The sequence below is a fragment of the Tursiops truncatus genome, chromosome 11, assembly GCF_011762595.2.
Source record: "Tursiops truncatus isolate mTurTru1 chromosome 11, mTurTru1.mat.Y, whole genome shotgun sequence".
Taxonomy (NCBI): Eukaryota; Metazoa; Chordata; class Mammalia; order Artiodactyla; family Delphinidae; genus Tursiops; species Tursiops truncatus.
The window spans coordinates 57,126,902-57,153,294 of NC_047044.1; the positions used below are offsets into that span (position 1 = coordinate 57,126,902).

At 46.8% G+C, this 26,393-nt stretch overlaps 2 protein-coding genes across 19 annotated transcripts in view; one reads left to right on the top strand and one right to left on the bottom strand.

Annotated features, from left to right (window-relative positions):
• The window catches only part of TSFM (Ts translation elongation factor, mitochondrial), a 37,272-nt gene that overhangs the window by 8,486 nt on the left and 2,393 nt on the right, over positions 1-26,393 (bottom strand). For 7 of the 13 annotated variants that reach the window (XR_012324331.1, XR_004528920.1, XR_012324330.1 and 4 more), the window contains one exon: positions 22,587-22,674. Coding sequence is in view for 7 of the 13 variants with exons in the window: in XM_073788441.1 (XP_073644542.1) it covers positions 22,587-22,674 (88 nt within the window). In the remaining 6 variants the exon portion in view is untranslated. The other 6 variants (XR_004528923.1, XM_019952539.2, XM_073788442.1 and 3 more) reach the window with 6 other exon arrangements.
• Positions 46-19,976, top strand: AVIL (advillin). 6 transcript variants are annotated; one of them, XM_004317840.4, is made up of 19 exons: positions 2,247-3,361; positions 4,699-4,773; positions 5,491-5,687; positions 7,089-7,197; positions 7,290-7,400; positions 7,644-7,846; positions 8,302-8,380; positions 8,509-8,607; positions 9,291-9,444; positions 9,547-9,647; positions 10,129-10,266; positions 10,371-10,529; positions 11,319-11,498; positions 12,982-13,127; positions 13,236-13,380; positions 14,849-15,037; positions 15,664-15,732; positions 16,891-17,007; positions 18,451-19,976. In XM_004317840.4, exons 1-19 carry the CDS (start codon positions 3,296-3,298, stop codon positions 18,562-18,564), a joined length of 2,451 nt encoding a protein of 816 aa, XP_004317888.1. In that variant the 5' UTR covers positions 2,247-3,295; the 3' UTR covers positions 18,565-19,976. The 6 variants fall into 6 exon arrangements, with proteins under 6 accessions (XP_073644539.1, XP_004317888.1, XP_033722263.1 ...); XM_073788438.1 differs by adding an exon at positions 46-867 and having other exon boundaries at positions 3,277-3,361; positions 9,291-9,647; positions 12,982-13,380; XM_033866375.2 differs by having other exon boundaries at positions 3,289-4,773.

The following is a 26,393-nucleotide window of genomic DNA, read 5'->3' on the forward strand; positions in this document are numbered from 1 at the left end:
CCAGCCGCACACTCAGCACAGGGATTTTGCTCAAGGTTACAGAAGTCGGGCTACATTAGCTCTTCCCTGGCCCCCATGTGGAATCAACCGCATTGCCATCCAGGTGCTTAATAAGCATATGCTTGGTGTCCTGTTGACTTCTGGGGAGGAACCAGAAGCCCCAAGGGATTTAGAGTCTTCCTTCTGTGCCCCTTACTGATTTCCCCAAACTAGGAGCCTTGAAACTCAGAGCCCGGCATGGTTCTTGGCACATAGTAGGCACTCAGATATTGACTGGGCTGATCTATGACCCCAAGGGAGACCCCAAGGGGCAAAACAGAATGACCTAGTAACTCACTCCAGGTCCTTCTCCCAGACTTCCCCTCTGAGAAATGCCCAGGAGCTTCTCGGGAGGTGCTTGCCAGCCTGGACATCCCATGCACTTGGAGGGCGGGGGGCAGCCCCAGCCCCTGCTTCCTGTCATCGGTGTAATGCATTCATATCTACAATATGGCAAATTTCATATCCTCCCACCCTCTTTCCTGCATTATTGATGGGCTGTGCACTTTAAAAAAATCAATTAGATCAGGGTGTGGAGCTGGAGTTAAAAGAAGCCTTTAAAAGTCTGCTCTTGTTTTTGCTGTTTTGAATAGGAACAGATACAGCTTTCTCTCTGGTTTGAATAAGTCAAGCCCAGGGCTAGGTTGGCTGTGATTGGCCAGGACTAGGAAAATGCAGTTAGGATGCAAATGCAAGCAAATATAACCCAGTGTATGCGCAGCCATTACTAAGGTAAGGCAGCAGGACCTGGAACCTCCAGCATTGGGTGGTTCCTCAACAGTGCTTACCCGCCAGAAAACTGGGAAGACCGCTGAGAGCGAAGGCAAGGTAAGTTCTATATGGTTTATGGATGCACGTCAATAGAGCAATTTTACTTGAACTAGAAAGAAACAAAAGAGAGGAGATTAAAATTTCCTTGGCTTTGTGTTCTCGGATGAGGCTTTTAAAGGGTTGAACCAGGAGTTTGTGGCCAGTTTTGCAAACTTCCTGCTGAGAAGTCGAGGTGCTTTCTAGAGACCACTAAACATAGGACACACTTTCAAAAGCTTGGAAAGATTCACCCATCTCAAAGAGATGGTGTGGGGCAAGGCAGAAATTTACACCAGCTTCCTCTGCTTGGGGTCCATTCCTAGGAGTATTGGTAAGAATTAAGGGCCACCAGCTTTTAAGCTGGGATTTCAAAACTGCACCCCGCCCAGCGGTTTGTGCAGTGGTCTCAAAGGGTGCTGAGTTGATAAATTAGGACTTGAGGAGGAGGGAGGGAGAGACTGAGCTTTGGGGGACTTTGCTCAGTCCCCCAATCACATTTCCTGGGTTTTCCAGTATGGCAAAGTCCCTGCTTTGAGCATGTCCTCTCCTGCATTTCAGGGACCCTGGCCCAGTGAGCATTTTGATTGCCAAGTCCCTGCTGGAAAATGGGACTGCTTTTGGCCTCTGGACTCACAGTTCTAATTAGTGCCAGCTGGTTTGACTTTTACCAGGTTTACTCTTACCTCTCTCCAAGGAATGAATTCCTTGTCCCCTTCCCCTAGTTGGGTCACAGCATTTGCCTTTAATGACTGAAATCTAGGGTCTGAAGAAAACCTGAACAAATATTTCCTGGCAATTCTAAGCAGCACAGGGTGGGGCAGTGCCAATTATCAAATTAAATCCTTCAACACTGGCAGCTCCACATCACTGCTCTGCTGTAGTCCTGCTGTAGCAGTAGACAAAGAGAGTTTTTTGTTTGTCTTTTCTTTTGTTTTTTTGCCAACGTCCATACTAGATAATGGCACATACTCTCCAAACCTGGGTTCATCCACCAAGGCTTAAGAAAAGAATGGCCAGACATGCTCCTCTTAACAAGCACAATATGCCTCCAAATAGCAAAACCCCAGATAGTCCTTTCTGGGTGGGGTTGTTTTTTCTTTATTTTTCTTTTTCTTTATCCTATGTAACTTCGTCAAGCCCTTCCTTTTTCCTTTGCCTCTTGGAAGCATTCATCAGTGATGTGTATCAATCAGATTGCAAGCCCCTTGAGAGCAAGAACCAGGCAGGAGGGGCTTCCCTGGTGGCGCAGTGGCTGAGAGTCCGCCTGCCGATGCAGGGAACGCGGGTTCGTGCCCCGGTCCGGGAAGATCCCACATGCCGCGGAGCCTGCGTGTTCGGAGCCAGTGCTCCGCAACGGGAGAGGCCACAACAGTGAGAGGCCCGCGTACCGCAAAAAAAAAAAAAAAAACGAACCAGGCAGGAATTTTCATTATTTCAAGCCTGTGTGGCCATGGACATGTGTAGGTGCTTAATAACCCTCGACACACTTCGAACAGAGATGGTACACAATCCATACTTCTCTTTACCTCTTCCTCCCTCTCCCCACCCTGTCTGTGGGCGGCCACAGCACGACTGTCTGGGTCTGTGTGGGAGGGGCCAGGGGGGAGGATCTGCCCACAGGCCACGCCCACCTGCCCCTGCTGGCACCCTGCACTCTTTGTCCCAGGCCCAGCCCTGCCATTTTACTTTCCCTCTTCTGTGAGGCACAGGGAATATATTAGTCATGTGACAGAAGCAGAATGGGTTGTCTGAGTTTTAGGATAGTTTACTTAAAAAAGTCTGGGAAGTAAAAGCTCAAATTGTTGACTGTGGAGAGGACCTGGCAAGCAGGGAGTCTGGGAGAGTTAGAGGGACTGGGAATGAAAGAAGGAAACCCAGTTTGGAAATAGTTATTCCGACATAAGCTTTTCAATCCCATGTGCCACTAAATTTACGTAAGTTAGGAAGGGCTGCAGTACATCACAGAAACTAGAAAAGAGCACAGATTTTAAGATCAGGTATGGATTTCATTCTAGTGATACTGAGTAAATTATTTAACCTCTCTGAACCTCAATTTTCGCACAATGTAAGACAAAGAAAATATACTCAGCTCATGAGAATTAAATGAGAGAACATAAAGTGAACCCACACAGGGCTTAGCATATTTGTCACCCCTTCAGTAAATAGTCATGGCTGTGTTATCAGAGCTCTTAACAAGGAAAGTGGCAAGTGGGAAGCAGAATTTCCGGTGGGGATCCCTGGGCCAGCCAGCCTTACGACATGAACTTGGACAAGTCATTTTCCGCATCACTGTGAGATAGTGCAGGGATGCACCACAAGGACCTGGCAGGATGGCTGACAAGAGATTGGGAAGTGAGTTAGGAGGAAAACTGGCTGGATGACTGCTGTGAGAGGCGTCATCTCCGTGCTTGCTCTGTGATGTTTCAGTCCCAGGAAGACAAGCGCCATGTCTCTGAGCAGTGCCTTTCAGGCTGTGGGCAACGACCCTGGGATCATCACCTGGAGAATAAAGGTGAGCTGGGCTGGATGGGGGCAGGAGACTGTGGTCTGCTGAAGGCCCTCCACATGCCTCGATCTCCTGTCTGTGGTTCATCAACAGTGAGAGGCAGCTCCAAAGGGCACATTTTCCGATCCTTGACCCCTCCTGGGTGCTCAGAGCAGGCGGGTGACAGGTGGAGGAAAGCAAAAATAGGCTTGCCTTTTATCTAGCCATCTGCACTTCTAGTAAATGCCCTGGAGAGATGGGTGGGGCCCAGGCCCACCCACGGAGCCCTGAGACACCTGGCCGCTTCTGTCAGGACAATGGAACCTGTCTTCCACGGGGCACTCTGGCTCCTGCAAGGTGGTAGGAAGATTTGGCGAGTACAGCACAGATCGGTGCCCTGCTCATCCCTTCTCCCACTTGGGGCTTGAGCCCCTCTGGCTGACCTCGAGCTCTAGCGGTCTATAGTTGGGAACCGCCCTGGCCTGGCAGCCTCACCCCACCTCCCTGCTCTGAGCCCAGTGAGTGGCTCTGCTGCAGAAAACCCAGAGGTGATGCCCCACCTCACCATCCTCCACCACGAGGGGGGCCACAGCCCCCTAGCAAGCAGCTCAGAGCTTGTGAGAGCCCAGGTCACACCCACTGTTTTAAGGCTCCCGGTTGATTTAAAAACTAATAGGTACTAGAAGAGTTACGCAAACTGTGGGATATTTAACATTTTTACATTTAACACGTATTTTACACAGAATACACTCAAACATGACTGCAGGCTTACCTACTAGGAGGTATGATGAAAGTCCACATCTGAGGCCATGGGAATGGCTCTCCTGGGACGAGCCACACATGCTGGTGACAGGTGCATCAGGGCTCCCACCCAGACTCCAAATACAGAGCCCTTGGCAGGGAGCCTGCACATGGCTGGCAGTCCCCCCCAGAGCCTCACAGAATCCTGGCTCCCCATTCTGTCAGAACTTGGCCAGCTCTGGGTGGTCAGAGTCAGCGCTGAGGCACTCTGGTGCAGCGGCTCAGAGATGGGCTTTTACTTGAGGGCTTACACCCAACTCTGCAAAGGACTGAGGCGGCGCACAGGCTCTTCACAGTGTAGCAAGAAGAGGCTGGGCAGGCGGTGCGAGGAGGATGGGGTGAGGACAGGCACCCGGATCCAGACCCAGGGCCAGGCAGGTGGAGTTCAGCAGAAGCCAGAGGGGTGACCGCGCTAATCCTGTGGCTGGCCGCTACGCCCCATGGGGACATCTCCCCACTCTCCCCTGCCGCCTGTGTCAAGTGACGGCGTGCAGGGGGAGGCCTGGGGGGGGTCGGGGGAGGAGGGAGAGAATGCAGCCTATACACACCCCTTGTCCTTCCAGAAAATGGAGCTGGCACTGGTGCCCCTGAATGCCCACGGCACCTTCTATGAGGGGGACTGCTACATCATCCTCTCGGTGAGCACCATGCCCCCCATTCCCATGAGCTGCTCCCCTGAGAGCCAGCTCTGGGGCCCCACTGGGAGATCTGCCCGTGAGGTTAATCTGGTATCCATCTTGATTCTTCCTCGCTTTTATATAGAACAGGCCTCCAGTTTGACTATCAAAGGGTTTCTTAGGCCAGGGTTTTAAATTTTGCATCAGAGGGTATGGGTGTGGCCCTCAGTCTGAACCTCAGCGAGTCGCCTACAGCAGCACTTCTCCCTCTGGGACCCAGACCCCAGATTACAGTGCTGTGAAGGAAGGCCAGGTGGAAACAAGGCCACCTCTGGCCTCAAAGTACTCATCTAGCGGAGGAAACAATCTCCCACGTGGACAGCACTGACAGAGCCATGCAGATGGACAGCAGCGCTGTGCCAGATGTGCAAGTGCAGGGGTGCGAAAGAGCAGCAAGAAAAGCCTGCAGTCCAACCCGGAAAAGATCCCCATTGGTCTCTGTTTATTTTGAGAACAATAAGCTGTCAACATTCCCCAAATGTGGGGAGGGATTTGCGCTGCCAGGGCTTGAGCCACGGAGGAGGTCTGCACCCAGGCCACTGCAGGGAGGGAGAGGCCCCGAGCCTGCCAAGGGCAGGACACAAGTCACCGTAGGCCACGTTCTTCCCACGCCAGAAGGGCCAGCAGCGAAGGGGAGGTGAGCTGGCCCCTGACCTGATCTCTCTGACTACATCCCAGACCCGGAGAGTGGGCAGCATCCTCTCCCAGGACATCCACTTCTGGATTGGGAAGGACTCCTCGCAGGATGAGAAGAGCTGCGCAGCAATCTACACTACGCAGCTGGATGACTACCTGGGGGGCAGCCCTGTGCAGCACCGGGAGGTCCAGTACCACGAGTCCGACACCTTCCACGGCTACTTCAAGCAGGGCATCATGTGAGTAGCTATGCACAGAGCAAGGACGTAAGCACAGTTTACCAAAGAGGAAACCAAAAGGGCCAAAATGTATATGAAGAAAGTCATCAGAGAAATGCAAATCCAAACAAAGCCATCATTTCCGCCTACTAGAGCAGAGTAACTCAGAGAGCTGAGAGGCGCCAAGTGTCCTCGAAGCTCTGGGGAGACAGGTGCCCTGCTGGCGCAAGTGAGAACTGGCCCAGCATTCCGGAGAGTAGTCTGCTGCCACTGGGGCAGATCTCACCCCCGGCGTGTGACCCAAAGGAGCGCTCACCTTCCCAGGTCCATAAGGGCACATGAACCAGAACGTTCACATTAGTGGTGGTGGGAAGCTGCAGGCAATGTGGACAGGAAAAACTCCGCGACACAGCGGAGTACAATGCCACAGCTGGAAGCAACAGATTAGAGGCACATCTGACATGTGGACAGACCTTAAAAACATGGGGCTTAGGGAGCACAGGTAGAAACAGGCTTGAAATATAGAACAGAATGCCAATCTCTGTTTTAAAAAAAGTACATAAACTCAAAACAACAGGCCACATTTTACCAGAATGAAAATAAAAAGACTGATGTTAAACTGTTAGAATGGATGCTTATGGCGGGGAGAGAAAGGGGGGTAGGGTATGCAGATAAAAGGGAACACATAAATACTTACTACAAGAGAGGGGTCTCAATAAAGGCCAATGGTGAAAACCTTCCACGAACTGAGAAGCTTGATTACCTCAAAACTTTGCACTTGAGATTGAAAAGAAAAAGGAATTCCAATGAGCTTGAGAGTTCTGAGGCTGGTCCAAGGCCAGCCTCTTGCAGGTCAGCAGTCCCCACTGAGGACCTACTGGGCACAGAGCACCACACTGAGTCACCAAGGAACCCTCTGCTCCCCGTGGCTTTCTGCGTGCCCTTCACGTATGGGACCCCTGGGGGAGGCTGGGCTGGGGTGAGGGCCAGGGGCGGGAGAGCGGATTCTTGGAGTGAGATGGTTTTTAAGGCCACGGTGTCATTAATGTTTCTGCTCCCGCCTGACTTGTGCCCCTCTCCCCATCACACGCGACATTCACACAGTTTCTAGAACGAAACAAAACAAGTTCTTCTGTGCTCTGGGGACTTCATCAGTGATGCACCCTCTGTCTGGAGAACTAGTCCTCTGGTGGTTGGTTCCTACTCTTAATATCCCAGCTCAAATGTCAGTCCTTCGGAGAAGACTGCCCTGAACATGCTGTCTGAGTGCACCTCTGTGGCAGTGGTGACCAGCATCTATGTTTACCTGCTCATTTACTGTCGTCACCCACGTGGGCAGAGGTTGCATGTGTGTGATCCACAACTGTCTCCCCAGTACCTAGCACATAGCAGGTGCTCAATAAATAACGGATGTTCCCTCAGCTACAAGAAGGGGGGTGTGGCCTCCGGGATGAAGCACGTGGAGACCAATACCTACGATGTGAAGCGGCTGCTGCACGTGAAGGGGAAGAGAAACATCAGGGCCACCGAGGTAAGTCCTGCCCCTTGTCTGTCCTGGGCCCAGGGCCTCTCCGCCTAGCACCTAAGAACTCCTCCTACATAATGTCTACCTCTCCCCTGCAGGTGGAAATGAGCTGGGACAGTTTTAACCGAGGTGATGTCTTCCTGCTGGACCTTGGGAAGGTCATCATCCAGTGGAATGGCCCAGAGAGCAGCAGCAGGGAGCGTCTGAAGGTGTGGCCTGTTCTGTTGCTCCCTCCCCCACCCGCCGCGGGGCCTCACGGGCTTGCACTCCCTCAGTTGCCCTTTCCTTCTTCTTTCCTCGCTGGCTCTTTCCTGCCCTTCAAGCCAGACCCCTGCCTTTGAGCAGCATCTGTTTCAGAGACAGGCCACGTATGTGAGCCTGCGACTCAGCATCAGGGTAACTTCTGTGTCTGGGATCCAGGCTGCTCCTCCGGTCCTCGGGCTTTTTTACAGGCTATGCTCCTGGCAAAGCATATTCGGGACAGGGAGCGAGGGGGCCATGCTGAAATAGGAGTGATCGAGGGAGACAAGGAGGCGGCCAGTCCAGAGCTGATGAAGGTCCTTCAGGACACCCTCGGGCAGCACTCCATTATCAAGCCTGCGGTCCCCGATGAGATCACAGATCAGCAGCAGAAATCAAATATCACGCTGTATCAGTGAGTAGCTAAGCCTGGCTGCTGGCTGGAAGCTGGGGTAGGGGGAAGGTGTCCCCCCAGAAAACTTCTGCTTCGCTCCTCGTTTGGGGCGCAAGTGACTGGCTTTCTTTCGGTCTTTTTCAAATGCAGCTTCTATAAGGAGCTCGGTGTTCCCCGAGCAGCTACCATCTGCTCTTGTTAGCAACTCTTCCTCGTCTCTGGGGGAGACCATTTCTTTGCTCAGATCTATACGTGCCTAGGGATGTGGACAGGATAACGTTCGGAAGAGAGATGCACAAAAGTCTCCTCCACAGAACAGAGTCCATCACATTCCTGTCTGCATTCAAGCCATGCCTGTCACAAGAAGTTGAACTCTACCCAGAAACTCCATTCTAAGACAAAGCCATGAAATATCAGATTGACTACACGATGCTTTGTAGAAGAGAAGGTACAGGCTAACCTCTCCCCTTCTCTAGTGTCTCAGACTCAGCTGGGCAGCTGGCGGTCACAGATGTAGCAACGAGGCCTCTGGTCCAGGGCTTACTGAACCATGATGTAAGTAGAGCTTGGGTGGGCTTGGCTTGGGGTAGCCAGACCTGGCTTCAGAGGCAGACTCTAGGGAAAGGCCTTCCTCATGGTCTTGGGCAGGAGTAACCACTTTTATCCCTGACCGTCTGCTTCAGGACTGCTACATCCTGGACCAAAGTGGAACCAAGATCTATGTGTGGAAAGGAAGAGGAGCCACAAAGGTTGAGAAACAGATGGCCATGTCTAAAGCTCTGGTAGGAGCTATGGATGTGCAATATTGTCCAAAAAATTCTGTCCATAACACATCAGATGTGCTCAGAGAGCCATATTAGGCACCAGAGCATAGAACATCGCAGTTACATACATAACTTCAAAGTCAGACAGACAAACTGGGATTCAAATCCAGGTTTAATGCCATCTCCTGGGGTGGTTGTGAGGATTAAGTAACATTTATAAAGCACTCAGAACAATACCTGGCACACACACCTGCTCAGTAAAAGGTGGCTGTTATTATTGAAGGAGGTATCACATATCAAGGTCAATGGCCCTGTCCTCAAGGAGCTTATGACATTGTGCAGACCCATGCAGATGAACCAGGCAGGATGCACTTACAAAGCAAAAAAGGGGCAAATGAAGGTGATACAAAGTCAGTAGAGTACAGGAGTGCTGAAGGAACACAGAATAGAGGATCTTACAAAAAAAAAAAATCAGTAATAATCATGACAGGCCAATGAAGAGATGTCAGAATGTTCTACTCAGTCCTTTCCTTGAGGCAGGTAACTTGGTCCCTAGACAGAAGTGAGTTAGAATTTGACTCTAACTCTGAGAAGGGAACAGTCCTACCAACTGGCTTCACAGGGTTGAATCACCAGCCAAGTCAAGAGCCCAGTGCACTCCCGGACTGACCTGTCCTTTGGGGGCGGGGGGGCACCCGCAGAACTTCATCAAGATGAAGGGCTACCCCAGCAGTACCAACGTGGAGACCGTCAGTGACGGTGCCGAGTCAGCCATGTTCAAGCAGCTGTTCCAGAAGTGGTCAGTGAAGGAACAGACCGTGGGTCTGGGGAAAACGTGCAGCATTGGTAAAATCGGTAAGATTGCCCCCAGATCGTGTTTTCACTGCCGGGACTCTGTAGAAAGGCAGGCACAGGTGCTTTTTGCTCACTTGGCTTCTCCTAACCCCTTCCGTGCAGCTAACGTTTCCCAGGATAAATTTGATGTGACTCTGCTGCACACCAAACCAGAGGTGGCAGCCCAGGAAAGAATGGTCGACGACGGCAACGGCAACGTTGAGGTAAGCCCAGTGACCCACATCCCAGGGCAGGCGGCAGCACTGGCCCTCCTGGCTGCTCTGCTCTACGGAAGAGACACGTGATTCCGTGTCTGCTTTGCTTTCCTTTCCACCTCTGGCACCTCAGGACTATTCAAAGAGGTGTCTGAGTCTGCAGGGTTTTCCCACAATTCTTCACATAAGTGAAAGGTAGATACTCCAGTGTGCTATCAATAACTCACCTGGCAGACATATTCAAATCATCTCTGAGCCATGATGGGGATGCATCTGACCAGGGACGATCCAGTTCTTGGGATTCAAATCATGCAAATGTGATAAGCCCTCACCACTGGAAAGAAGCACCAGAGCGGGAAGGTATACTTTGAATGGACGTTAGTGCCTCACCCACCTGGATTCTCTGCTAAGCATGGCCCAGTTCCCTCCAGGTAGCTGTTTCTTCACAGGACTCCCATCTCTGGGGAACTGTGTCTCCTTCTATGCCTAGGTCTGGAGAATTGAAAACCTAGAGCTGGTCCCCGTGGAGCATCAGCGGTATGGCTTCTTTTATGGGGGAGACTGCTATCTGGTTCTCTATACGTACGAGGTGCACGGGAAGCTGCACTACATCTTGTACATCTGGCAGGTAGGCCTGGGGCAGCCTCTCAGCTTTGGATCCTGGCGCCTCCTCTGGCCACTGAGCTAGGGCCGGGGGTAGCAGGGACCCATCGCACCCGCTCACCACTACAGGGCCGCCACGCCTCACAGGATGAGCTGGCAGCCTCGGCATACCAGGCGGTGGCGGTGGACCGGCAGTTTGATGGGGCCCCTGTGCAGGTTCGGGTTACCATGGGGAAGGAGCCACGCCACTTCATGGCCATCTTCAAAGGAAAGCTGGTTATCTTTGAGGTGAGAGCCCTCAGATAAAATTATACCATAAGCAGAATGCTCAGAACCAGCAGGTCAGCAGGAGACTACAGTAGAGGAGAGGAGGGGTAGAAAGCAGGGCTTGGGGAAGACATAGACAAGAAGCGGGTGAATCTCTCTAAGACACTGAAGTGAATCCCGACTGCCTAGGGCTTCAAGTCCAAACCACTGCCTAATTCATGTTCAAGGTCTTTTATAATCTGACCCGTATTACCTGTGCAGGCACATCACCCTCAGCTCCCTAGCCTACACACTCCACGCCAGTCAGGTGGGTGTCCTCATTAGACCTCACATGTGCCATATCATTACCTGTCCACCTCCCCCAGAGAATGTGCCCCTTCAGATTCAAGTTCCATTTCTTCCATGAAGCCCTGGCTGAAGCACTACCCCAAATGTATAATGTCACATGTTTGATATACGCAAGTCTGTGGTCAAGTCCTAGTCTTGTCATTTATTAGCCAAGTTTCTAAGCCTGTTTCCCCATCTGCACTGTGGGATAATAATACCCACTTCACAAAGTTATTATGAGGATCTATAAGATGATGTAGATAAGGCACCAGCAAAGAGCCTGGCATATAACCAGGGTCTCATAATGAAAGCGAATACTATTGGTACCATAACTCCAGCTCACCTCAACCTCTCCCAGTTAGCCTAGACGCTCCTTGAGGGCAAAGACGGTGTCAAACACATCCATGTTCTCCACAATGCTAGCCCAGTGCCCGGCGCATATGGTGCACCTTAGTTCCAGACGCTGCTTTTCTCTCTCTCTAGGGTGGGACTTCCAGGAAGGGAAATGCCGAGCCCGATCCTCCAGTAAGCCTCTTCCAGATTCAAGGAAATGACAAATCTAACACCAAAGCGGTGGAGGTTCCAGCCTTCACCTCCTCCCTGAACTCCAATGATGTCTTTCTGCTGCGGACCCAGGCAGAGCACTACCTGTGGTATGGCAAGGTAGGATGGCTGGCCCAGTGGTCATACCAGCCCCTCAGAGCCCAGCGCTGCACCAACCCTCCTGTCAGCAAGGGCAAAGGAACTAAAGAGTGGGCTGGAGCAGTCCTCAAGAAAAGGAGCCTTTTCCTAAAGGATCTTCAAAGGGACTGACAATGTTCCCCACAATTAGGCCTCCAGTTAGAAACTCACTAACACACTGCTTACGTCCAGGAGACCCTCCATAAACCTCTGAACACATGGAGGCTGGACGCAGGCTGGATAAGTCAATCTTTCCACACCAGTTTGGTGGACTGTAACAGGACGGCCATGAACACTGAACAGAAACACTAAAAATGTGATTTTTGTCAATTTAGATTGCATCTGCATTAGAAAGCACTAAAATTGTTTTGCAAAAGAGAATTGAACAGGAAAAGATGCTCAACATCATTAGTCATTAGGGAAATGCAAATGAAAACCCCAATGAGATACCACTACACACCTATTAGAATGACTGAAAAAAAAAAGATAATATCAAGTGCTGGTGAGGATGCGAAGCAATAGGAATTCTCACACATTGCTGGTGGGAATGCAAATACGGCCTTTGGAGAACAATTTGACAGTTTCTTATAAAACATACACTTACCCTATGACCCAGCAACCCCATTCCTGGGTATGTACCCATGCGAAATAAAAAACTATCTTCACACAAAAACCTGTACACAAATGTTTATAGCACCATTATTTGTAATCACCAAAAACTGGAAGCAAACCAACTGGAGGATGGCTAAACAAACAGCGGTGCATCCATACAATGGGATACTACTCAGCTATGGAAAGAAACAAGCTGTGGACACCCACAACTGCAAGGATGAATCTCAAATGCATTATGCTAAGTGCACAGTGCACTAGCACAGAGGCCACATAGTGTATGATTCCATTTATGACATGCTGGAAAAGGCAAAACTATCATGATGGGGAACAGATCAGTGGTTGCCAGAGGTTAAGGATTCAGGGAGGGTTTGACTACAAAGGGGTAGGTAGCCCGAGGGAAATTTTTTGCAGTGGTGAGATGACTGTTCTGTTTTTGTTGTGGTGGTGGTAGCATGATTCTATGCATTCGTCAGGAGTCATAGAACTCTACGGCAAAAAGAGTGAATTTTCCTGTATATAATTTTTAAAATACACTTAAGTTTTCTCTTAAAAAATAGTCAAAAGTAGGTGCTAAAATTCCAACTGAAAGCAAAACAAAGGTGACTTGTCAATATCCACTGTGGGTTTCAGAGTTTAGTCTTGTCCTTTGCCACCACTGTTTTCCTCCGTGTCCCCGCCCCTTGCCCCCTGCCCTTCCCAGCACCAGAACAAACCTATCTATCTCCCCGTCCTGAGGTACTGTGGCTTGGTAGATGATCCTGGCTGCACTGAGCTATTAGTCTCAGACACTTTTTTCCCACATCAATGTGCCTGTGTGCAGCTAACATCTGTGTTCTCCCCACCCCACTCTCAGGGGTCCAGTGGGGATGAGCGGGCAATGGCTAAGGAGCTGGCCGGGCTTCTCTGTGATGGCACCGAGAACACAGTGGCTGAGGGCCAGGAGCCAGCTGAGTTCTGGGACGTGCTGGGAGGAAAAACTCCCTATGCCAATGACAAAAGGTACAGGACCACAGCATCCCCTCCTCTTGGCTCCCCCTGCCTACAGACTTGTGAACAGCACATGATTCTAAGCAGCTCAGTTCCTCTACTAAATGGACTGTATTGCAGACTACAGCAGGAAATCCTAGATGTCCAGTCCCGTCTCTTTGAATGTTCCAATAAGACTGGCCGTTTCACTGTCACTGAGATCACAGACTTCACCCAGGATGACCTGAACCCAGATGACGTGATGCTCCTGGATACCTGGGACCAGGTAAGACAGCCAGAGAGCTTAGAACAAATGACAAAGATCCTCAAGCTTTAGGCTATTTTTTGTGTAGTACCTCTCCCCAACCCCCCCAGATAAAGCCAGGGTAGCCCTGGACCATCCCCAAGCCAATCAAACATTTGTCAGTGGTGACCAAAGGAAGAACCTGCTTTTTGCCAGGGCTGGAGAGAATAGAAGGTTGTTTAAAACTCACCATCCTGGGAATTTTCCCACTTTGCTTTAGGAAAATCATGCCATCCTATCATCACGCACTCCATTCTCTCAGGACCAAGGGCAGCAGGCTCCACACCCAGGGATATGGGCCTTTTAGGGAACAAAGGGATATGAAAGCGTATCTTCAAGGCCACCCCTTCGCCACATCCCATTTTCTTCAGTTTTGCTCAGCAAACATACTCAACACCTTGTCTGTTCTAATCACTGTGCTGGGTGTGGTGTCACCAAGGCCAAGGGCCTCATCCTACTCTCAGAGTTTACAGGCTGAGCGGGGGTGGAGGAGACCGGACATAGAAACATCATTTTAGTATGAGGGAGGTACGTATGAGGTGCCATGGGAGCACAAATAAGGGGCACTCAACACAGTTTAGGGGCTTAGTGAAGACTTTCTGGAGGAGATGGCTCCCAGACTCAAAGGATAAACAGGCATTAATCAGGTAGAGGGCATTCAGGCAAAGGAAAACCAAGGCATGAATAGTCTAGTATACAGGGAACTACAAATAGTATCGTCAGAGCACAGGACAGAGTTAAAGAGCACGCTAGAGGTGGAGCTAAAGAAGTAGCGGTGGGCCTTACCTACCACGTCAAGAAGTTTGAAATTCATCCGGGAAAGCTACTGAAATTTAAGCAGGCGAGTGACATGGTCAGACTGTGCTTTAGATAGATCACTCTGGCGAGTGTAGGAGAGGAGGGATGGCTTATGAGGAAAAAGACTGTATGTTGGGAGACCAATCAGCAGACTACTGTCCTAGTCCAGTAAGAGCAGCTGCTGGCCCACACAGGAGCTGTGGAGTAGAGACAGAGGGATGGTGACAGATTGGACAAAAGCATAGGAGGTAAATTAGCTAAGTCCTGGTGTTATGGAAGGCATTTAGGATGACTCCCAGGTTATTGCCTTGGGTGACTGAATGGACACCATTCACCAAGAATGGAGACACAGATACAAGTTTAGAAAAGAGCTACATTTGGGGGGTGTTACACTTGATGTGCTTGGCGTCAGCCAAGAGGAGGTGTTTTGCAAGAAGCTGGATCCAGGAAGCTAAAGTTCAGAGACAGAGAGTTCAGGACTGGAGATGTAGATTGGGGAGATACATAAATCAAAATGAATCTGAGAAAAGCTTTACTCTGATGAGGCTGTGAACTGCTGACAGGTAAAGACAGGGCAGCACGTATGATCTAGTATTGATACTTAGCCCTTGGTATGAGCTCAATAACAAATAGTCAATCTCTACCACAACAGGTGTTCTTGTGGATTGGGGCTGAGGCCAACGCCACAGAGAAGGAGAGCGCTCTTGCTACCGCCCAGGAGTACCTGCACACTCACCCCAGCGGCCGCGACACCGGCACACCAATCCTGATCATTAAACAGGGGTTTGAGCCTCCCATATTCACAGGCTGGTTCCTGGCCTGGGACCCTCACATTTGGAGCGTAAGAACAGAGAGGACCGGGAAGATGTTCTTACTGCCAGGGCGCTCGGCACTAAGAGCTCAGTGGGATGGCGGGGTACTCAAGGGCTTAGTAAACCCAGGACCGCATCTCCCCCACTCCCTCTCCCCTCCCCGCTTTTTACTTTCCTTCTCTTTCGCGCCCACCAGGGCACTAAGTCCAGTTAGAGAATTCACAGCTTGCCTCAGGAACAAGCAGTGTGTGAAAAAGTAATAAAGTTTATAAAGTATATCCACACACATTACTTTTTGAGCTCTACATCCTGACAGCTAGGGAACAGTTTCCTGTGTTAACAGATGAGGAATCTCAGAGGAGAAGTTATTTGTCTGAAGTCACAATTAACCAGTGGAAAGAAGCCAGGTTTACTGACTCCTAGTCAACTGCTTTTAGTATGGAGCATTGAGGGGCCACCAGCAAAGAATGCAGACCATGTTTAAGTACCTCCCAACCCTGCATAGACCCAGAAGGGGGGATTTTCATTTTTGCTTATCCTGAAATGTCTTCTGTCCCCTGGCTTTTTTGCTTCTCTCGAGGGTACAGACCAGGCCTGACATGTCCCTCCCCTATAAGCAGCATCTCATGCTGTATTTTCTATTTCTTCTTTTCAGGCAGGGAAATCATATGAACAGTTAAAAGAAGAGCTGGGAGACGCTGCTGCTATCACGAGAATCACTGCTGTGAGTTTCTTGGAGGAGCTATTCACAGACAACCAGAGCCAGAGAGAAACAGTAAATGCTACAGATGCAACATGGCCAAAATCCTATCATGTCCTTCTTAGCATGACTCTGGTGGTCTATTTTGATATGAAGATTGTTTTAATCGGTAGAAATGCAGGTCTCAGAGCCAAGTTCCTTATTTTACTGCCTTCCAGAATTTAGAACAGACTTGCTGTTTAAAAAAACAATGAAAACAAAACCAAATTTTATTATTCAACTCTCTCTGTCATTCAGGACAGATTAAACTTACTGTTAGTATTTTTCAGAAATAATAAGCTTCTAACCCACATGATAATGTTTATCAGTTTCTGACAGGGGCGTCCACAGAAACTCAGGCCATTACCCCTATTTTTTTGTTGTTGTTGGTGGTGGTGGTTTTTGTTTTTTGCGATACACGGGCCTCTCACTGTTGTGGCCTCTCCCGTTGCGGAGCACAAGCTCCGGACGCACAGGCTCAGCGGCCATGGCTCACAGGCCCAGCCGCTCCTCGGCATGTGGGATCTTCCCGGACCGGGACACGAACCCGTGTCCCCTGCATCGGCAGGCGGACTCTCAACCACTGCGCCACCAGGGAAGCCCTTTTACCCCTATTTTAATGGCCAAAAGAAGTGGAGCTTCTGGCCAGGAGTCCAACAGCTCTTTAACATCAGGACAAATACATGGCACCACTGTCCGAACCATCTGGCAGTTTTGTCCTTTGTGCTGTACAAACTCAAGATTCCAAAGCTAATGGCAATGTAGCATCTTTAAAAAATATTTAAAAGAAGTAGGACTTGAATTTGAAGTCATTTGAAGACTGGAAATGTAGAGCCCAAGTAAAAGTACCAATAGAAGGAATGTGATCACAGTATTTAAACGATGTTTAAGCAAAACATCTACGCCAAACTGGCTATACAGGATTTACCTTAGACTTACTGAATCACTTTCCCAAGAAGGACCCTAAAATCTGAATATTTTAGATTCCCAGATGATTCTGACATGCAGCCAGTTTTGGGGACCATTGTTCTAAAGGATGATTATAAAGTGGTAAAAACCAAAATTTAAATATTATAAACACAGAACTTCAACGGCACAGACCTGAAGAGTCTTATCCAGTGTCTACATTCTTATCTTCCCTAGGATATGAGGGACACAACCCTCTCCCTAAATTCTGAGCCAAAATATTACCCCGTAGAAGTTCTGTTGAAAAATCAGAGTCAGGAGTTGCCTGAGGATGTGAACCCTGCCAAAAAGGAGGTGAGTGGCTGCATCTGATGTACGTGGAGCTCTCCATGAGTAAAGCATCTTCTCACTATACAGCCTAGGACAGATCTGGAACACTGTAAAGCACTCAATAGACATCTGAGTCACCCAGGAGCTCAAGCCGAAAACCCAGGGCTCCTTCTTGCTTCTTTTTTCTCACCTCCCACATCAATCCATCAGCTAGCTTCCATTCACTGCTCTCCATCTCTCTGCTGCCAGTACGGTCCAGCCATCATGGACCACTGCCATAGGCCCCCAACTGGTTTCCACCCCTGCCCTACAATCTGTTCCCCACATAACAACCAATGGGCTTCTACAACAGATGATACTTTTCTATTTAAAACACCCTGAATGGCTTCCCACTACACTTAGAATCCAAAGTTCTTCTGATGGCCTCCAAGGCCCCAAACAATCTGGCCCCTGCCCACCTCTGACTTCATCTCACAGACCACTACCCTCTTCACTTACCGCCTGTCAGCCAGTGGCTGTTTTTCCGTTCCTCGAACATGAGCCTTTATGCTTGCTATTGCTCCTGCCTGAAAACATTTTTCTCCCAGATCATCAGACAACCAGCTCCTCCTCACTATTTAGGTCTCAGTTGCAATGCCACCTCCCCAGGAAGGCCTCCCCTGACCACCCCGACACTGCCTCCCTCACCGCCTATAGTCCCTTTATACTGAGTCACCGTCTATCTGCCCCACTCCAGTGATACCCTCAAGAGCAAGGACCTTGACTGTTTTGTTCACGCCCACATTCTCAGCTTTTCAGCATCTAGAATGGTGCCCAGCAGATCACAGGCACACCTTAAGTTTCAGCTGATTGAATTAACAGTCATGTTGAATGAACTAATTTATTTCCCCCTTGAAGCGGAAGGGCCTCTGGATTTTCCACAGTGTCTTATCTAACCAACTCTTAAGTATCTGGGCTGCAACTTTCTTGAAAACAGAGACCATGTCTTAATAATTTTACTTGCACAGTAAATATTCATTAATCATTAATAAATAAATGTTAGGAGAATTTTATGCTCTCATTAAGGTCCACCTGATCTTGCATTTGAAAATGTCCAGATAAAAAATGGCAGATAAGGGCAGAAAGCAAGGAAAACCATCGATTTAGTTCTCCATTCAGCCAAAGCCTAATGTTCAGAACTTGTACATAATATATAACCCATTTCTTGTCCTTCTGGCAAGACACTGGTGCCAGGTGGGACTGTGCGCAAATCCAGCCAGGGCTTTCAGAGGCCAAGGTGGGACTCCACAAGCCAAAGAACTCTCCAATGAATAATTTAAGTCCATTAAAAACTTTCTGAAGAAATCATTCTACTTCCCCTTTCAGGGAACTACCTGGGACTCTCTCTTGGCCCCATTTCCCCGACCCCGTTAGCACTGACAGGTGCTAGGTCTTCCTTCTAACTGGAAACTTTGTCTTCTCTCTTAGAATTACCTCTCTGAACAGGACTTTGTTTCTGTGTTTGGCATCACAAGAGGGCAATTTGCTGCTCTGCCTGGCTGGAAACAGCTCCAGATGAAGAAAGAAAAGGGGCTTTTCTGAGGCAAGAAGGCATCTGCCTACTGCGAGACCCCAGGAGAAAGCAGATAGTGCCAGTACCGGGAAAGAATTTCTCTACTAATTTCTGCCTAACATCCAGCTACTTAATGTTGATACAGTAGGCTCTGCAAATCACAGCATGTTCTCCATTTTTCTCATCCCTGTGTTCCTTAGTTGTTATATACCTAAAATGTTAGCTACCCACTTTTTAATTTTTGTGGCCTCAGCAGAAAGCACTAAAACTGCAGGAATCTGGAGAAGTCAAAAGTAAGAGAACAAAAAAACTAAGTTTAAAGTGTTTAATATTGGGGCAAGGGCCTAAGTTTGTTTTAAATCTTAAGATCGGTATTTCCTGTTTAACCCACAAATCACTGAAGTTATTCACATATACACCCTGAAGTCAAAATCTAAATGCTCAGAACTGTATGTGCCAGAGACTCTGAAATTTTCAAATAAAGATGCCTGTAAGAGCAAAAGGGAGGTTTTTTTTTTCAGTATTTTGGGTCTGCCCATTATGATAACTATTTTGTTCTACTGGGAGAAATGTCTCAGTACTGGGCAAGTAAAGAGACACTGCTGAGTGAGCTCTCTGGATAACTGGAATCCCTGTTGACCTAAGAATGCCAAAATCTGCCTTACAGCTGTCCAGGAAACCTCAGTCCCCACCCATCCCCACCCCGCTATCCAGAGGAGAAACAGGGCCATGTGTTATTAATTTCAGTAATGAGGACAGAATCAATGTGTATACCACTGCAGAGAGAATTCAAAGCACGCTATGGACATCAACAAATGAACCACATTTTCCAGACAACTCCAAGTTTGAGTCAACAATTCCAAAGAATCCATGTGGCACAAGTAATGTAACTGGGGAAGTTCCAGGATAGAAGCATAGTCCAAAGCGTCACAAAGCAAAACCGAACAAGACAGTTCTATGTCACAGGAGTAGGATGGAACAAGGTAGACATTTTAGGGACACCATAATAAATCTGCATTGAAGGGGGCAGCAGCACAGTTGGTGATGCCTGTTCTCCCAGACACTGTCAGTCACTTCAGTGAGACCCACCTGTTGTTTTCTAAAACCTGTCACAAGTCAGGCACAAAAAAGCTAGACCCAGCATTACACAAACAAAGAAAAGATTCTACTCTCTTTATTATATAACAATTTTATTTAATAGCTTAACCCATGAAGTATATAATTTCATTATAAACTCAAATGAAAAACAAATGCTGGGTTTGAAGAGGCTTAGGAAATAACTAATAATGTAATAATGTCCAGAGTTAAGAATAAACATTTTCTCCTGGGCCAAAAGTCTCTGGAACCTATTCAGCCTCTGCTGCCTCTTTGCCTTCTCCACATTCAAACCGCACGAAGTCTACTACAGACACCCCTTGGGGCTGCACATACTGTCCCAGTGTGATGGAGGGATCCAGCAAGTACGGCTGGGACAGCATCTTGGTTTCTGCCTCTCCCCCAGGCTCATCGTCCAGGGAGCCAACAGAGAGAGGAGCCATGCCCACCACATGCTGCCCAAGGCGGCGGCCAAGGTCTTCAAGGTTTGCTTTCTGCTCAGACGTCTCGCAGATGACCAGGGCCCCATATTTCCCCAGAACCAGGTTGTGGAGCGAGGGACTGTGCATTGCCCCATGGACATAAGAGCCAACATAGAACCCAGCTGGCACCTTCACCCATGCAGCTCGTTTAAGAATCATGTTTTCTCCCAGCTTCCCTGTGAGAGAGCAAAAACAAAAAACACACTTCCAGAATATGATGCTCGTGGTAGTACCAAAATATGCACAGAAGCAGCCAAGTCTGGGAGACGGTCCTCCGCATTCACACCGTGGATGTGCCACAGAGGGAGAGATACCATTTTCAGCGTAAACAGGAAAAGGGGTGTGGGGGGAGAGGGTGGGAGAAATGGAGTGAACACCAACTAGGCGCCATGCTGGTATTCAGAAACACAGGCTCTGGTGTCACACATATTCTGGGCGCGGGTCTCAGTTCTGCCTCTCACTGGCTTCGACCTTAGGCAAGTAACTTAATGATATAACCCCATTTACTAATTCATCAAGCCTTCATTTTCTCTTCTGTAAAATGGAGAGGATGCCACTTAAATAACCTGAAAACAGGGTTATTGGGAGAAATAAATAAGATGTGTAAAAGAACTTATTACAGTATCTGCACATAGTGAGTGCTCCAATCTGGCTATCATCACTACCTTAAACTCAGGCTTAGAGAGCTTAAGGAAGCTGCCGAAGGCTACAGAGCTAATGTACGGCAGAGCTGGAATTAAAACTCAGATCTAGGGACTTCCCTGGAGGTCCAGTGGTTAAGACTTCGCCTTCCAATGCAGGGGGTGCAGGTTCAATCCCTGGTCGGGGAGCTAAGATCCCACATGCCTCGTAGCCAAAAAACAAAAATGTCAAACAGGGCTTCCCTGGTGGCACAGTGGTTGAGAGTCCGCCTGCCGATGCAGGGGACACGGGTTCGTGCCCCGGTCCAGGAAGATCCCACATGCCGCGGAGCGGCTGGGCCCGTGAGCCATGGCCGCTGAGCCTGCGCGTCCGGAGCCTGTGCTCCGCAATGGGAGAGGCCACGACAGTGAGAGGCCCGCGTACCGCAAAAAAAAAAAAAAAAAAAGTCAAACAGAAGCAATACTGTAACAAATTCAATAAAGACTTTAAAAATGATCCATATCAAAAAAAAATCTTTAAAAAAACAAAAAAAACAAAAATAACCCCCTCAGATCTGACTCCAAACCAATTGTGTTTTTTCCCCACCAAATCACCATCCCTCCCAAAAACCACTATAACTGACACAGACAACTCCTGATCATCCATTGTAACAGGAAAAAGTCCAAAACTAAAAGCCCCAGAAAATCCAAAGCCCTGTGTCATATGGTGGTTTCAGCTTCCCCTCATCAAAAATTAAAAGATAATATTTTCAGAGTTATTTATAAGAACCAAAAACAGATTCTAGGATGCTATCCCCTCTAACACAAGTCCAAAGAAGCCAAAAGGTAGGTAGGGGTAGGAGAATAGACACAGGGGTCTGGGTAAATATCCCTGAATTAGCCATTGTTATAACTAAAAGTCATAAAAGGGAAGTATCCAGAAACCAAAAGGAATCTTAAAACAGCTCAAAGCATCTACCCAATAGTTAATTCCCAGAAACTGGCAAGGCTGAAACACCCAATTCTTCCAGAATTTCTTAATAAGTTCCATACACGGCTGTCTATCTAGTTTTTCAACCATGACTCACTGAAACATCATACATACTTCAAGATGACCTGATAAAAACAGAATTGATGTCCTGACTGGAAACATCAGATGAGCAGTAAATTCCCAGCAAGCTCCAACCCCAGCCGTACCTCCCTCCTTCCATCAAGGACATGTACGAAGAAGGCAAAATCCCTACTACTCCCACTGCCAATGATCCAGATACGGCTCCTATAGCCAGTGGTTCTGAAAGAATGTACCTTCACAAATTCAGGATCAGATTTTTTTTTTAAGAGAGGACAAATTCCTAAACATGATGCCCTGAAATACTCCTGGATCCCTTCATAAAGAAGATGAAATGACCTCTGACGGACTATTTCCTTCATAGTGTACAGAGAGGTAGTCAACCGGAGATCAAAAGGCCATCTCTGCCTAAAGACATGCTTTGTTTGGTCAGCACAGTGATGCCTACTAATTTTAAGTAGTTGCAAACAGCTAGACACTAAATTTTTTTTCATACAAATCCAAATTCTTTTAAAGGAATTTAAAAATTCTGATGACACTGGGATCCCATTTCCCTCAAAGTAATAACAGGTGGCTTGGTAATGGTTTTCTTCAGCAGAGTGTGAGCTTTTCAGGGTGTCCACTGCTCACTAATATCTAACACACAACCCACCTCTCGCAATCAGATTATCAGACCCTTGAAGGAACTTGACCTTGTAATTCTTGATCTAGACTTGGAGGAATACCAAAGATACCAGGAGATCCAGTTATCAATCTCCCGTTTCCAGATCCTTACAAATACTCACCAATTGCTAAGGCCAGCTGATCCCTGAGACAGCCTTCTCTCTCACGCCCAGCTGGAAGTTCAGAGAGCTCAGAGGAATTCAAGAAGCCCTAAGTGCACAAAGAAAATGAACACGAGTCAGTCTGTGTAATTAAAATTACCAAGAGACTAAGCAAAAATATAGTCTATTTCTCAGAAAATGATTTAAGACAACTAAGTATAAATAGACATTGTTTTCATTAAGCCAAGAACGTTAAAAATTGCTAAGCGCTCCACCCCCAATGCCATCCCAATCTCTGGCCTAACTTCTTAGAATGCAGTTTCCTAGAAATCAGAAACAATATTTTCATACAATCATAAAATGTTGAAACTAAAAGGTTTGTAGATTGTTGGTAGGAATGAAAAATGGTGCAAATCCAATGGCAGGGAATTGGACAATAGCTAACAAAACTACATACACTTTTAAAAAAATAAATAAAATAAAAAAACAAAACAAAAAAAAACTACATACACTTTTATCCTTTGACCCTGCAATCCTATTTCTAGAAATTTACTCTAATACACTTCCAACAATACAAAAGTACATAGGCACAAAGTTATTCATTGAGCAATTATTTCTAATCGTAAAATACTGGGAAGTCTAAATGTCCAAACAGGCAGAGTCTGGCTGAATAAACCACAGTACTGTCACAAAATGGAATACTATGCAGCTGGAAAAAGAGAGAGAAAAAAAGATGGTCTCCATGAGCTGCTATGGAGTATTTCCAGGATATATTAAGTGAAAAAAGCAAATTAAAAGAATACATACATATTATACCAACACTTGTGTAATAAATATTTGTGTAAATATGCTTATTTTTGCAAAAAGGATAACCTGAAATTAGTGGAGATGGTTATCCACAGGAGTGGACAGGAATGGGGTGGAAGGGAGAGGAGGGAAGTAAGACTTGTGTATGTGGCTGGGGGAGGGGGGAGGAGAGTTTTAACTTCCAGAACCTTGTTAATGTTTTACATATTCAAAAATAAAATTAGGGGCTTCCCTGGTGGCGCAGTGGTTGAGAGTCTGCCTGCCAATGCAGGGTACATGGGTTCGTGCCCCAGTCCGGGAAGTTCCCACATGCTGCAGAGCGGCTGGGCCCGTGAGCCATGGCCGCTGGGCCTGCATGTCCGGAGCCTGTGCTCCGCAACGGGAGAGGCCACAACAGTGAGAGGCCCACATACCGCAAAAAAACAAAACAAAACAAAACAAACCACAAAAATAAAATTAAATTAACAAGGATTGCGGGTGAAAACAAACACTGACTAAACAGAAACAGAGATTCTAACTGTATTTCAAGGGAATAACACAATCTCAAAAGGGGGAAAAAAACTAATCCAAGTTACTTTCGATACAATCCTTTGGCCACATAACTTCAAAGTAAGGACAAAAAGAACATCAAAGAAATCCTGAACTCCTTAGTAGGTTTGTTATTTGCAGCGGTCAGGGGTAGTAACTCTGAAACAAAGTGTGTACCCTACAGAGAGTAAATAAGCAAACATACTGAAATTGCTAGACGCCAGTGTATTCACTATGAGAGAAGGAAGGTACAAATACAGAAAGGGGGAAGAAAAGAAAGAAGCCTGTGGTGCAAGATTAGAACCGAAACGTACACACACACACACATTTCCTAGCTCTGCTGAAAGAGCAGAGCAGCAATGACATCTCAGTAGAATTAAGCATACCTAATGCTGCCCAGATCTTGGTTTCTAAAAACCATTCCCCCACCAGAAAGGATCAGGACCCCTTGGAGAAGTTGCCAATCCCATGGCTGGGGCAAGGAAAGTATGACATAAACCCAGAATACTCTGTTATGCCAAAAAGTACGGAAATAGTCAGAAAATAATAAGGCCATACCAAAAAGACAATGGAGCCAGCTTGCATAGGCTTGGCTTAAACTTGCCAAATCCGGGGATAATTTGAGCATTAAAATGACGAATGGACCCGCGTGCAGCAACAAAGACCCAACGCAGCCGAAAATAAATAAATAAATATATATATTTTTTTTTAAAAAAGAAAAAGACTAATGGATTGTATAATGAATTGTATAAAAAAAGAATCTATGAGTCAGTGTTGCTACTAAGTAAATCCCTAAATAAAGGGAGAAGGAGATATCTCCTTATTACAATAGAATGCCACCTAATAAAACTAACCCATGTGAAAGAAACTATAAGGGTTAGAAAAATAACCATTATGCAACTATCACAGTAACAACTGGTCCTGACAAGAATCATCAAGGGATGCTAAAACTTTTAGGCACAAGTTTTTTGAGGAACTGGATGTCTACACAGTCTCAAAAAAATCTCCCATACAGATTACTTACTAGTTACAAAAAAGGAACATGGTAAGTTTAGAGTGGAGAAACCTGGCAGATACTACCTTAACCAAGAGATCAAAATTAGCACCATCAATAACAAGACCACAGTCCTAACACCCTGTGCCTCCTGATGTGATGTTCTGAGAAAAACAGAGGGTAATTTATTTAAGATTCTTATAAAAATCCATATTCTAAGTATGAAGAAACATCAGTTGAACCCAAATTGAACGACATTCTACACAACTGTCCTGTACCCTTCAAAAATGTCAATGTAATGAAAGACAAAGAAAGGCTGAGGAACAAAGAAAGGAAACCAAACTGACATGGCAACTAATTGCAACACATGCTACTGGACTGGATCCTGGATCACAAGAAAAACTGCTAGTTGCCAAAAACGGAATGTATATTGTATATTATCTAAATAAAAATATTGTATCAATGTTAAAATTCCTGAATGTGATCACTGTACTGTGGTTATATAGGAAAATGTCCTTGTTTTTAGGAGATACATGCTGAAGGGATAAAGGGTTCTAATGTCCGCAACATACTCCCAAAAGGATAAAAAAAACAATAGGAATGACGATAATATGAATATAAAAAGTGATAAAGTAAATAAGGCAAAATGTTAACAAATGGTGAATCTAGATAAATTTACTCTCTAGTTTACTGTAGAATACTGGCAACTTTTCTGCAAATTTGAATTTTCTTCAAAATAAAAGTTTTAAAAAGATAAAGCCCAAAAGGAAAAAATTAATAAAGCTAAAAGGGACCAAAGTCCCTTGTTACAGATAATGAAACAGAGACACAGTAAAGTAAGTGAATAGCTCAGGGTTACAAACAGCTACTGGCAAAGTCAAGATTAGAATTTCTACTTCAAGTGACTCATCTATTCAGTACAATTCTAAAAAATAATCTCAACATAGTTTTCCATGTAATATGACTATTTAATGGCAGTAATAATTAACATTTACCACAAGATCTCAAAAGAAAGATAAACAGAAGGAAAAGGGTGGTACTAAACAAAAAAATTGTTGTGAGTAGTTGGTTCATTTTTGCCTTGGCCATAAGGATGGATCAAAGGCGTACTGATACAATTCCTTCCTTGATCCTTCTATAGATAAGAATATGCTTAGTCTCCTAAATTGTGCCTTCTCCAGTATCTGTATTTAGAAATCCTTTCCTCAGGCCATTCTAGATTTCTGAACACAAAGCTTCACCTGATTTATGGACTGTATTGCACTGGCATTCATTCATTCATTCAACAGAGCCCCTAGCAAGCGCTCGGCCCACTCCTCATGCACCAGAGACACACTAGTGAAAAGACAAATCTCCTGCCTTATGAAGCTTACATTCTATTGGGGAAGGCAAACGAGAAATAAATAAATTAAAACGTAATATATAAGAACTATAACAACAAATTTTAAATGAAGCAAAATAAGGGGATAGAGCAATAGGAGGAAGGTACTCCTCTCCAG

Bases quoted from the DNA above. Each gene is read 5' to 3' on its own strand.
- AVIL (XM_033866372.2), top strand. From the start codon at position 4,576: ATGGGGACATCTCCCCACTCTCCCCTGCCGCCTGTGTCAAGTGACGGC. The intron at 4,774-5,490 runs GTGAGCACCATG...ACTACATCCCAG, and splicing joins ACTGCTACATCATCCTCTCG to ACCCGGAGAGTGGGCAGCAT. The intron at 15,733-16,890 runs GTGAGTTTCTTG...TATCTTCCCTAG, and splicing joins CTATCACGAGAATCACTGCT to GATATGAGGGACACAACCCT.